This window comes from Ascaphus truei, chromosome 4, assembly GCF_040206685.1.
Source record: "Ascaphus truei isolate aAscTru1 chromosome 4, aAscTru1.hap1, whole genome shotgun sequence".
Taxonomy (NCBI): Eukaryota; Metazoa; Chordata; class Amphibia; order Anura; family Ascaphidae; genus Ascaphus; species Ascaphus truei.
In genome coordinates, this window is record NC_134486.1 from 42,337,692 (window position 1) to 42,351,461 (window position 13,770).

Sequence of the window (13,770 nt, forward strand, 5' to 3'; positions counted from 1 at the left end):
GAATTACCTCTGCATTGTATCGATACAAAGTTATTTTGCACCCAGCATGCAGTTTTACTCAGTATAATCCAAGTACAGCAATTACCAGTACATTGGCTTTCATAGAATGACGAAATATTTTGGGACATAAGATTAGTATTCACTATTCACTACATCCATTTTTTATTTTTGGTCACTCAGTATTGACTTTAGTACAAGATGCATGTTATCTAGTATTCATTGCTCCTCATAATATATGTACAGTACAGTATATACATCAAACACAATCCTCACTACCACTCTGAGAGAGATAAGTAATTATAATGAACTAATTAGATCAATTGATTAATTACATATACACCTACCATAATCCTCATTACATCCTTGAGAGAGATCAGTAATTATAATTAACCCTCAGTAGATCAATTGGGAACCAGTATATGAAACAGGGATTGCAGCTATGGAACTTAATCCTGATGAAGCGAAATGCATAGAGTTTATATGTGTACTGTATACCAATCTGATATACTGACATTGGATGTGATGCGGAGACACTGTATTGTGGGCCTGCTTGGGCACTTTTTTGAGAAACTCTTATCCTGAGCCCTGAGGCTCCCATAGCCACGTCACGAGGCTTCAACTCACACGGCACCAAGCAGCGCTGAGAGAAACCGGCACCGCAGGGTGATGGAGTCCCGCAGTGCTGCAGAGGGAGCCTCCTTGTGGAGCAAAGAAACACCAGGTTGTACCATGGGCAACGCCAGCCAGAGCGGAAAAGAAAAGCCCCTACAAAAAGACTAAAAGATTTCCCACTACAGACTAGGGGAATCACCCAAACCAGAAGCTCCCACTGCAATCTAACATCTACAGCAGGACTCAAACCCAGATAAGCTATATTTTTAAGACACTGATCACTGCGTGATCGGAGGGGCATCTATGAGACACCAAGACACTGCAAAGAACGCAGCTGCCTGTGATAAAGGACAACATCGGATAAGCTGTTGATTCTAACTATATCTTGTAAAGGCGCATTACATAGCTTTGTCATTGGATTGGTGATACTACCATCTTATTTTTTTCTGGCGAAATTTTTTTGTATCTGTCTCAAGGTGCAAGTTATTATTTTGTGAATTTTTTTTTTTGCACTCTGACGAATTTTACCGTTTTCAATAAATGTGATCACACTATGGAGAAGCCTGCGCTTCTTTTTCTGTTTTAGAGTTCTGCCTTGACATGGTTATCATCCTGTGAAGCTGCAGCCTGTAGTGATCCTGTTTTGCAATGTTACTGATTCTTTCAATTGGACTACTGATATCACCGCATTGGATGAATCGTATCTACTGTAACTATATTCTAATATCCGTATTGTATGACACTTACTCTGTTGGATCAATTGAGAGACGCATTTCTCTTTTTTTTAATGAAATTATTGGGATTGTACTATTGAACTATTGTAAAGAGAACTTATTGGGATCTCATTTTTGAACTGCTCAAAAAATGAAGGAAGCTTGATTATTCTTTATTTCCCTTATATATCTTTGTTAAGATTTTTCCCCATTTAAACTTTTCTTTTATTTATAACCTGTAATATTCTAACATGTGTGTTACATACACTTCACTTCATCAGATGCACATTTTTTTTACACGGATTAGCAAAGTTAATCAGAATTTTGGTGTAGTATATTTTCTACACATTTATTATATTTACACTGTGATCACACTGATTTCGTTAGCGCCGATTTTTGTTTTGTTTGTTTTTGCTGTTACTCATCATTGACTGCATTATATTACTTTGTTTGCTCTAGAGTTTATATATCAGTTATTTATTCATTCTTGTTACAGCTCAACCTCGTTATTGCGCGATCCGTTACAACTCGGATCCGCTTATAACACCGTGTCAGTGTGGCTCCCATTTTAAAAAAAACAAACATTTTTTTTGTCAAACTTTAATCGCACGCGCACGCACAAACACACACACACACACACACACACACACACACACACACACACACTTGACTACACACAGCAGCCATTCCCTACTGGAGACACAGAAAGAAATGGGAACAAGACAAGGAATCTTTCTTAAGAAAATGTCCCATGCTGCTGTCCTTGCAGGTCTTTAATTTCAACCTTTATTAAATCATTTTCATTTTGGTCTCCCACTTCCCTCCACTCCAAATACTACCAAACAACCCTATCTACTCAAACTTATTATCTTCTGGTTTGCTCTTGCTAGTTTGCGATGGATAATAAAGCTCTGACCAGGTCTTTACATTCTGAGTCACACAGTGAGTATTTTGTAACATTACTCTTGGAGTATATAATTACCACTGTTATGTTACATCAGGTATCGTCACAGTGGGAATATAACCATTAGCAATAAACTTCAACTGCTTCCAAATCCATAAAGAAAAAGGACACACTCACTCACACTTACTTTACCTACCTCTTCATTGTGTGCAGCATGGAGGTCGGGTGTGTTCCAAGCCTCTCTCTGTCTGTACTCTGGTAGGCTGAGAAGGGTATGCTAGGAGTTGTCCTGCTGCCTTTTTACACAGATTTAGAAAAACATTTACATCTAATAAATATTCTCCACATCTCTCCCAGCTCCCTACGCTCCCTCTCTGGAAGCTGATGAAGCAGGGAGAGGTGAGAGCTGCAGATGAATGATCCCGGTTATAACGTGGTCTCATTATGTGGACGCTGAGCACCGCGTTATAACGGGGTTAAGCTGTATATTTTAAAGATGCTTGACTACTGCGCTTCTGTTTTCTAATATATACTGCATATAACGAGTTTTTTGCACCTGGGGCAATTTCCACTAAAGGCACCCCCCACCTACTGCACACTGACAAAGCATGGACACTGACACACAGCAACACGGCATACTTACACACACTGACACAGCACAAAACATACTGTCACACAGCATACTTACACACACTGAAAGCATATTGACACACTGAAAGCATATTGACACACTGAATACTTTCGCCGCACAGCTGCACAGATATTCCTCCCCTTCCCACCAATGTCATTTATTTATAAAATGTTTCACCAGGAAGTAATACATTGAGAGTTACCTCTCGTTTCCAAGTATGTCCTGGGCACAGAGTTATAATGACATACATGGTTACAAATACATAGTTACATTAAGTGAAAAGGGTTATACAGTATATTATATACAAGACATTGCCTGCACAGTTAAAGATTAAGGGGCCTATGCAGAGAGCAGCGAATTTTAAAATTGGCGAATTTATTAAAAAGTAGCTTTTTTGGAGAGTTTTAATCTCCATATGCAGAAAAGTGCGAATTCTGCTATGTTTAACATGGATGCGTGTGGCGAGTTTAAATTGGCGAGATGCGCGCTTCAGAAATGTGTTAAAACAAATTCGCGCCTTTTTTTTTCCCTTTGCAATGGCCGCGAGCGGCAGTTTTTTTTGGCGAGGCAAAACGGAGACAATCGCGCCATTTTATTGGCGCGAACAGCCGCTAGATGCCGTTCGCGCCTCTCTGCATACGGATATTTTTTAAACTGGCGAGATTGCGGTTCTCGCCAGCCGCGAGGCGAGTTTTACAAATAGAAAAGAAAAATTGGCGCGTTTTTCGGAAATCTCCATTTTCTGCTGTTTTCTGCGCGATTATCTCCAAAAAATGGCGAATTTCGAAAATTCGCTGCTCTCTGCATAGGCCCCTATACATGATAGACATATAACAGTTACAAACCAGATTAAAATGTGAGACAGCTTTACTTTTGAAAGAACTTAGACCGGTGGCAGCTGTGAGGGTCTCCGGTAGACTGTTCCCCCAATGCACGGTAAGAGAAGGAGCGGCTGAATACTTTGTTGAACCGTGGGGCCATGAACAGACTTTTGGAGTCAGATCTCAGATGATAAGTGCTGCATGTGGTAGGGTTGAGGAGCGTGTTCAGATAGGCGGGTAGCTTGCCCAGAAAGTATTTGAAAGCAAGACAGGAAAGATTAACTTTGCGCCTAGACTCAAGTGATGACCAATCTAGTTATTTGAGCCTTTCACAGTGATGTGTGTTGTAATTGTATTGGAGGACAAAGCGGCATATTGAGTTGTAGAGGGTATCAAGTTTGCCAACTTGAGTTTGGGGTGCCAGGCCATATACTATGTCCCCATAGTCTATAATTGACATTCACATCTGCTGTGCGATGCGATTTCTGACCAGCAGACTTAGGGAGGATTTGTTCCTATATAGCACACCTAGTTTGGCAAAGGTTTTGGATATCAGGGTATCAATGTGCAAGAAAAATAAGGCAAATATAGTGCAGACTGTAGATGCTATTAAATATCACCCTGTAATCAGTATGAAATAGCACTCACAAAACTTATCGTGATATCAAGCATGTCAGAGATCCATCTCTCTCTGACTGGAGCCCTTTACAATCCACAAATGTCAGGATATCCCTCAATGGACAGGTATGGTATATGTAAAAAAGAAGAACCACAATAGTGCATACTGTTCGACCAATATATTAAAAAGTATCAGGAGTAAGTTGAACTCACATGTTCCAAATAAAAAACAGGCATTGGAGAGAACCGCCGAAATACTGAAGGCCCCCGTCTGTAACACAGCTTCACAGCGTCTTACTCGCACCTCGCAGTTGACTTTCGCTAATTGCTTCTTCAGATGCGTAGAGTTAACGCTGAGAACCAGAGAATTGAGGGACTGGCAAGATTGGGGCTGACTCCTGAGGCAGACTGTGCTTCCGCCCTCACTTGTGACGGGACCACGGAAGTGACGTAACGGAAGTGACGTACGCGTATGTCAACTGCGAGGTGCGAGTAAGACGCTGTGAAGCTATGTTACAGACGGGGGCCTTCAGTATTTCGGCGGTTCTCTCCAATGCCTGTTTTTTATTTGGAACATGTGAGTTCAACTTACTCCTGATACTTTATAATATATTGGTCGAACAGTATGCACTATTGTGGTTTTTCTTTTTTACATATACCATACCTGTCCATTGAGGGGTATCCTGACATTTGTAGATTGTAAATGGCTCCAGTCAGAAAGAGATGGTTCTCTGACATGCTTGATATGACGATAAGTTTTGTGAGTGCTATTTCATACAGATTACAGGGTGATATTTAATAGCATCTACAGTCTGCACTATATTTGCCTTATTTTTCTTTCACATGTATTATTGAACACTTCTGCGCTCCTCCTCTCCCCCAAGCAAAGAAAATTCCATATCCTGGGACCTGGAACAGTCCTACTTGAGGAAGTAGAGCAGCAATTTACACTTTTTTATTACTATTTTCACTGGTTGGTGAAAGGTTTTATAAGTGTTTTTTCACATTATGTGGTTTATTTAAATATTTTTTTGACACTGTTTTGTATAATCACATTTTGAAGCGCCCAGTCCATCCACCACTCCCCCTCCCCCTTTTTTTTTTTATCAATGTGCAACCCAGATGTTAAATGGGAGTCAAACCATAAGCCCAAATATTTGAAACTAGTAACAGGGGCTAGGATAGTATGTAGGATAGTTGGTTCTGATCTGTAGCTCCTTCATTGGAAGCTTTAGAAATTTAGCCTTGGTCCCAAATACCATTGTTACAGTCTTGTCAGTGTTTAAAAACAGTTTGTTTTGGGAAATCCAATTTTCAAGTCTCAAAAAGTCAGATTGTAGTACGTGTCCAAGGTCAGAGAGGTTAATGCTAAGATTGTGTCATCCCCATACATGTGTATTGAGGCTCCCTTACAAGCTGCAGGAAGATTATTAATGAACACTGAAGAGTAAGGGCCCCAGAACAGAGCCTTGCGGGACACCACAGGTGATATCCATGGGGTTGGAGTTAGTGCCCGAGATAGACACATGTTGGGATCTACATGATAGGTAGGAATTAAACCATTTTAAAGCTTGCTTCCCTATTCCAGAGCTCTGGAGTTTGTTGAGCAAGATAACATGATCAACAGTATCAAAAGCCTTTGCAAAATCTAGGAATACTGCACCAGTGAGTTGTCCCCATTCCATTCCACACTGGATCCCATTGCAAACTTTTAGTAAGGTAGTTACGGTGGAGTGTTTGGGGCAAAAGCCAGATTGGAATTGGCTAGGGAAATTGGTCTTGGTATAGTAATCGCTTAATTGGGAGTGGACACATTTTTCCATTACTTTGGATAGAATTGGGAGAAGAGAGATTGGCCTGTAGTTTGAGACAGTGTTATTGTCCCCACTTTTAAAGATTGGGACAACTCTGGCAGTTTTCCAGGTTTTAGGGATATGGCCTGCAGACAGGATAGAGTTGATTAGTCATGGAGAGGAGGGGAGGGCAGTGTCCTGCAGCTCTCTGCTCCCGCCCCGTCTCTGCCACCCGCTCTATGCTCCCTGTTCCCCCTCCCCCCTCATTGACCGGCTGCAGCGCTGACTGACAGTTGCGTTAGTGCAGTGTCGGGGAGGGAGAAGGGGGGAGTGAGCAACAGAGACTGGGAGCAGGGGGCAGACAGTGCCACAATACAACTGCCGAGAGGGGGGTGGGGGATAGGTGACTTACTAACCACAAAGGGAAGCAAGGGGTTAACCGCTGCCACAATTCTCCCCCCACCTCCCCCAGGGGGCCTAATCACACTGCCTAGGGTACCTACCCCCCTCAAGAAACCTGACTCCCCCCTGCCACTTTATATTAATGGCCAAGTGTTGCTTTTGCCCACTATAAACACACAGATATAAATAAAACATTACAATAACAGACATTTATATAAACAAAAAATACGATGTACCATTAGGTGTCAGTGGGAAGCTTGATTGGCCAAAGTAGTGAAATTAGTTTGGGGGGAGGGGAGGTTGGGGTTAGGTTACCCCGGGAGTGATTGTGGTAGGGGAGAAGCCCTTGCTTGACTGAGCGGTAATCCAGGACATACTTGAAAACTCTCAATGTATTACTTCCTGGTAAAACATGTGATAAATAAATAAATTGCCACTCAACCACTTAGGTAGCCAAGGTAGACACATAGTGCAGTGGTAGTTACATATGAGCCCCTCTGGTGCCTGTGGTATATATTGGAAACCACAATCTACAATTAGATTGTAAATTATTCAGGCCTTTCCCTAATGTTTACTTTTATGTCTGCAGTGCTTATTCCTATTATGTCTCATATTATTGTCGCATATATTACTGCTAAAAGTGCTATGTACATGGATGACGCTGTATAAATAAAGATATACATACAAACAGGCATCAAAGGGGTTCATGTAATTTCCAACACAGGGTTTGTTATTATTTTTAATACATAACCCTAAAGTAGAAATATATTATTACCCTCCACCCCTTCCCCCCTCTCCCACCTCCCCCCCCCCCCCCCCGGCATAGCTGCGGTAATTAACTCAACTGTATCAGTGTAGTTAATTACCACAACCCAATGCACATTTAAATATCTCACCCAGTAAAATTTGACTGCAATATTTAGGACTTATGTCATAGCATTGCGTTAAAACCACCCAATATATATTTATTGCTTAGCAGGGGTGCAATATTACCTCCGTTTAACTGAGGATGATGTATCTAGCCCATAGACCGTAATTTCTGTGTACATTACATGCCTAAAAAACAGTTGGGAAAAAGTGCTAACAAGGTAAAGTTATTGTGGTAGCTGTGCTATTATGATGCATATAATTAGGTCACATGTAGATACATTGACCATATTGTAATTTGTCCATGCACTAGGATGTGCTTGTGTTCTGCAACAATAAATTACATTTGAGCTTTTTGCCTCAATTAATCGCTTGCTTCAGATTCCCTCATTGTAATATTTTGAAGCTCAATAACTGCTATAGTATGCAGCAAATGTTGTAATGTGAGTCCATCCTCAGTGTACAGGGTGTGTGTCCTGGAACCAGTGTGTATTCTCTCTGCTCTCAGGCTGCCAGCACTCCTCAGTCTAGTCTAAAATAAAGCTTACAGAAGAAAGGAAGGGCTTGGTGTGAATAAAAGGGGAATGAGTTAAGCTACCTGCCTCTACCACTTGCCACAGTGTGCAGGAGTCAGAATAGTGTGTGTTACAATATTTCAAATGGCCCCGTTTTCTGTGGCATTACTTACCTCTTAAATTCCATCATTATAAAACCAAATAGTTGAATTACTGTAACTCTTGCCTTGTACTATTGCTTACATCTAGTATTGCATGAGTGGACGTGACATGTATTCAATTATCACTCTGCTGTGTTATTGTCTATATCTAAGGAATGCATGATGAGCTATCAAAATCCTTTCATTAACACTCTTATGTGTTATTGCTTTAATCTAATATTGCATAATAATCAAGCGAAATGAAAGGGTATAATAAACATTAGCAAAATAACTACAAAATGTGATCGTGATATAGTTATAAAAAAAGACAAAAATCCCCAGTGCTATGTGCAATAAGACAAATGATATTGTTAAATACTTATCTGCTTTCTTATATGGTGTGGTGCGTTTGGGTTCTGAGTTTGCAGGGGTTGTGTGTCAGTTATATAGTTATTTACTATGAGATTTTGTGTGTCTGTTACCATTATTGTATCAAACTCTTGTATTCCACTCACATCAGCTTTTGCTTTGGGAAATATCAAAATACATTATAACTGGTTTTGTCCAATTCTGCATCGGATCTGTCATTTGTTTGGGGCAGGAGCCTTTCTACTGAAAGAACGGTGTGAAATTGAAGAACATTTATTAAATGATCCATATCCAAGTAGAAAACAGAAGACATCACTGGGGCTCAAAATAGACTGCAAAAAATTGTAAAGGGTCTCATCTTATTCTCATTATGAGGTCTCATGTAACCAGAATAACAATAACCATTGGTGCACATGAATGACTTATTTCTCCGGTGTAAGAAGTAGGTAGAGAGATAAAACAACCAATATTCAACCTGCACTCCCAGGCAGAGTGAAAAGCAACATGGGTTATGCAACAAAGAGCCATGGGGCCAGTGTTGGACTTGGGCATCTAGCGCCCACTGGGGTTTCTGGTTGTAGGTCCCCACCTTCCTCCAGCAGAATTGGCCCTATCGCACTAGATTAAATAAAGACCCCAACTGCACAAATGGGACATGAAACAGCAACATATTTATCAAAACGCAATTGCTATTCATAATAATTATTTTCTTTTTTCCCGAGATTTAGCCGGAAATTATTTTAGTCCCTAGATGTCTGAGTCTACCAATGCATTGCAAATGAATGCCATCAGGCCCCTTTGGTTTTGGTTTTCCCCAATAACATACAACTTAAACACCCTACAAATAAAATACAAAAACCACAACATCCATATGTGAAAATATTAACCCCTGCCTAGTTATGGTTGACTTTGACTAGCTGGCTACTTGGCTACTATGGGGTTAATATACAAATATGTTCTACAACGTTAATATTATGGGGGGGGGATACCACCTATTCTAGGTTGGGTAGTCTTATCTTGCCCATTACAGTATATAGTGGCTATTATATGCATAGTCAACATAGACCTAACGCCAGTCTGCAGGACGTGATTAAAATGTGCAATATTTTTTTTCAACCAGGCATCAGAGTTTAGTCAATAACAACATGTGAATAAGCTATTTGGCATTAATTACCCATTCGCATACACTGCTAAAAATATCCCTGATATATCGGCAACCCCATCCACTGGAATGTTAATGAGCCATGTGGACATCTGCGTTGCCCCAAAGGCGCACAGCCTTTGGCGCAGCCAAAGGGCAGCCAAAGGGCGTGAGCCGTTTGCTGCCGTTCGCTGATGTTAGTTGATGTTAAAGCTGCTCTATTTCTATCTGAAACTCACAAGCCCTCGATCCCCTGTACCCAATTTTCCTACTCTATCTGTCCATGAAATGTCTGTTAAGTGACTGTTTGACCTCTGTTCTTTTATTGTAACCATGTATTTTTTATAACTCTGTGCCCAGGACATACTTGAAAACGAGAGGTATCTCTCAATGTATTACTTCCTGGTAAAACATTTTTATAAATAAATAAATATTGCCATTGTAAAAAGCTCCACTATTACGGGTGTACTGATGGTAACATGGTTTTAGGTCAATAAATAAAATTCAAATTATTGACCTTTAATATATTTAGGCCTAAATGCTCAAACAAACTAAAGAAACCTACCTATTACATTAGAAGTGTTGCTTCAGGGAGATACAGAACATCACTGCATTTTAATCTACAAACCTTAAATTAAACTTTATTTTTAAAGAATGAGCCTGTACAGTGCCACATTACATATGGTGCCACATTACATATAGTCTTCTTCCAGGTAAGGGGGGAGCGCTTGGTGAATGTGTGATGATATGAAAGGAAATAAAAAACATAGAACCAATTATAGGAAATTGTCATCACAGATCGCACTATCTATAAATAAAGTGTTGGTTTCACTCACAAAGTTCTTCTTATGATATATAGCATATCAGAGATACATCTCTCTCTGATAAGAGGCCTTTACTGTGTAGTTATAATGTTGTTTGGTGCATCATCTACTGCATGCCATTTGGACTCATTAGATGGTGGTTTTGGTGCATCACTACTGCATGCCATTTGGACTATATGAACTTGAGGCTACATTACATATAGTGCCTGGTACGCCAGAGGGCTAAATCACCAGGTACATCAGGGGTACTTGTTGGTTTACAAAGGGGTATACTGGGCTGACCACTTTAATGGAGCACCCTGATTAAAACGGTAGTGGAGCGCCATCCACACTTTTGGTTCCAGACCTGACGCATCATGTGATTGCTCCAGTAAAAATTCCATGATTCAGAAATGATGAGGGTCTGGTGGCTCTGCTGCCCCCAATCCCTGGCACGGTAAAGATCTGAAAATAACACCTCCATTTATGTTCTTATAAATATTTCATGAAACGAATAAAATAAAAAAATATGTACAAAGTTTTGTCCTATTCGTTTAAAGCTGCAGATGAAGCAATATTCTACGTGTGTGTGTGCTTTTTTTTTATTTTTAATAAATCAGTTCTATACTATGAGAAAATACTTGTAGCATTTTTTTTTAAACAACTCCGAATTCAATTTTTAATGTATTATAATGTAACAAGCATATTTTGTTTCTATAGCAACCATTTACAAAGTCACATCCCCTTCCTCTTCTGAGACAGGCTCTGGCACACTCCTTTTTGAGTCCTACCCTCTGTCTAGCAGTGACACAATTGTATCTAGTGACTGCCTGGTCACATAATCTTCCCCACAGAACTTTGCATCTTTGGTCCTCTTCTGCTGCACTGACAGCCATTTAGTGAACCCCGAACCCGAATCTTCACCAATCGATCACAGGAGAATGGACCGATTGGCAACGTAGCTAATTACTTATCCTTGTGTGGATTCTATTGATGCACATATTAAAGGGGAAAAAATGGCAGCTTGGACTGTTGTTTTAACTCCTTCTGCACTAAAGAGGTTACAATATGTCGGCTCTCCTGCAGTCCAGCACTCTACCGCTTCATTTTAATGTCCCTTTCACCACTGCTCTCATGGCCATTACTTGAAGAACATGGTGAGGCTTGAAATCTTTTATTGAAGTAGCCATTTGTCCAATAAAAAACAGTAACACTACACACACTTTTTCTATTCTCACAAATGATTAAAGAAAAAGCTTCACCCAACAAAAGCCTTGTTACAGCCACAGTGATTTCATTGTCATTTCCAGTTTATTTATGTTTGTTTATTAAACCTCTGTTCTAATCATTGTGTAAACTTACTGCTTTTATGGATTTATTGACTCCGACGCTCACCGCTGTGTTTCTCCAGGGACGAGGATCTAAAATACCTCCACTTTCTTCAAGAACTCACGGAAGACATTTTAATCAGAGGCTGCGGATCCAGCAGGTGTGCGCACACAGAGTCGACTAATTGAAAGCTTCCTCAAGCATTATGTGACATGGGTGCCCTACTGTACTAGACTCATTGCTGACAAGATAAAAAGCTGCCCACAGAAGTAGAAAAGTGCAGTATGGAGGATGAAGCAAGAGTTGGGCAGAATGATTGATTTTGTTTTTGCTAGCAGCTGTCAAATTATATTGCCGTGAAAATATGGGGAATTACTTCATCACATAAAGGGGCCTATTCAGTAAACTTCGATAAGTGACTTATTGACAGTTTTGAGCACTTCGAGTGAGTTTGCAAGTGTAGCTATTTAGAAACCTCCTATAACTTGGCAAACTCACTCGAGAAGTGCATCAGCCCGATCGGTAGCGCTCCAACTCAGACAAACCGAGCGGGAGCTTAAAAAATGCTCAAACTCGCAGTTTTTTTTAATATATCGACCTATTCTAGTAGCTCCGAGATTCACATCGCGGCTGCAACTCACAGGTTCTGATCTCGCCGCCCTTCAGGTTCGCGATGTGACTGAAGAAAAAATTTATTTTTATTACATAGAATGGAAGCAGGGGGTCACTGGAGCTGATATTAATGCGCGTCAGGTCTGGAAACACCCGGCTTCATTCGAATGTAGTAAAAATAAATTTTTTAAATATAATACAAACACCAATACTAGCCAATACACCCATTGTTTGCCAGTGTGGTTACCTATGCCCTCAATGGAAGCAAAGATAATCCCAATGGCAATAAATGGGCACCCTACACCCCACCCTCTCTACCCCAAACAACCCCCCCGCCTGCCCCCCACACATACATTATAGTAATGGGGAACATCCCTATTATCCAGATTTGGATAATAGCGCCTTTGCCCATTAAAAATAAAACATTACCCAGCAAGCATAAAGTAAATTAAAGTTGTACTTACCCCTGCCAGGTTGAAGGCTGCCCTCGTCTTCATCTTTGTCCTCCGTGTCTTCCGTGGGTAGCACGATTTAGTATTGAAATGGTTTAATTTGGAATCCCCAATTCATTGAAAATTCCCCACAGAATGATTCATTGGGTATGTTTTTTAGTAGATTAGCGCTATAGTCACAGAGAGTAATGATCTGTAAATGATGAGCTTTCACTTTTTTGTGCTCACGATTGTACAGTATTTTTAGGGCTTCTTGTTAACCCCCCAGTGGGGGTTAGAAGTAATCTTCCACAGGTTGTAATTAGCTATGAAGCATGACCAGGGCCACAGACTACTTTCCTGGGGCCCAGGGCTAGATAGTTTTCACTAGGCCCCTGCCACCCTCCCCCAGTGTCGGCAGCCTTGCCAGACCCCCCCCACCCCACCCCCCGCTCTTTCTCTTACACTCCCCACTTCTCACACAACACCTCCCCTTCTCATCCTCTTTCCCCTCTCTTCCACCCCTGCCTCTCCCCGCTACCCTCTCTTCAATCCTTGCCTCTCCCTAGTACCCTATCTTCTACCCTCGCTTCTCCCCCTACCACATCTCTTCCACCTCCACCTCTCTTCTACCCTTCCTTCTCCCGCGTACCCTCTCTTCCACCCTCGTCTCTCCCCCCTACCCTCTCTTCCACCCCGTCTCTCCAGCGTACCCTATCTTCAACCCCTGCCTCTCCCTCGTACCCTCTCTTCCACTCCCATCTCTCACCCCTACCCACTCTTCCACCCCCATCTCTCCCCCTACCATATCTTATACCCCTGCCTCTCCCTCGTACCCTCTCTTCCACTCCCATCTTTAACCCCTACCCACTCTTCCACCCCCATCTCTCCTCCTACCATATCTTACACCCCTGCCTCTCCCCCTAACCTCTCTTCAACCCATGTCTCTCCCCCCACCCTCTCCCCCTACCCTCTCTAACACCTCAGTTTCTCCCCTCCTACCCAATCTTACACCTCTGCCTCTCCCATCTTCTCTCTCCCCCTCCTCACATGCAATCACCCGCCACCT

At 41.4% G+C, this 13,770-nt stretch overlaps 1 protein-coding gene across 2 annotated transcripts in view; it reads left to right on the forward strand.

Annotated features, from left to right (window-relative positions):
* Positions 1–13,770, forward strand: part of LOC142491930 (spermatogenesis-associated protein 7 homolog) — a 231,930-nt gene that overhangs the window by 182,302 nt on the left and 35,858 nt on the right. For both annotated transcript variants that reach the window (XM_075594726.1, XM_075594727.1), the window contains exon 9: positions 11,741–11,818. In XM_075594726.1, coding sequence (XP_075450841.1) covers positions 11,741–11,818 — 78 coding nt within the window. The remainder of the gene's footprint in view (positions 1–11,740; positions 11,819–13,770) is intronic.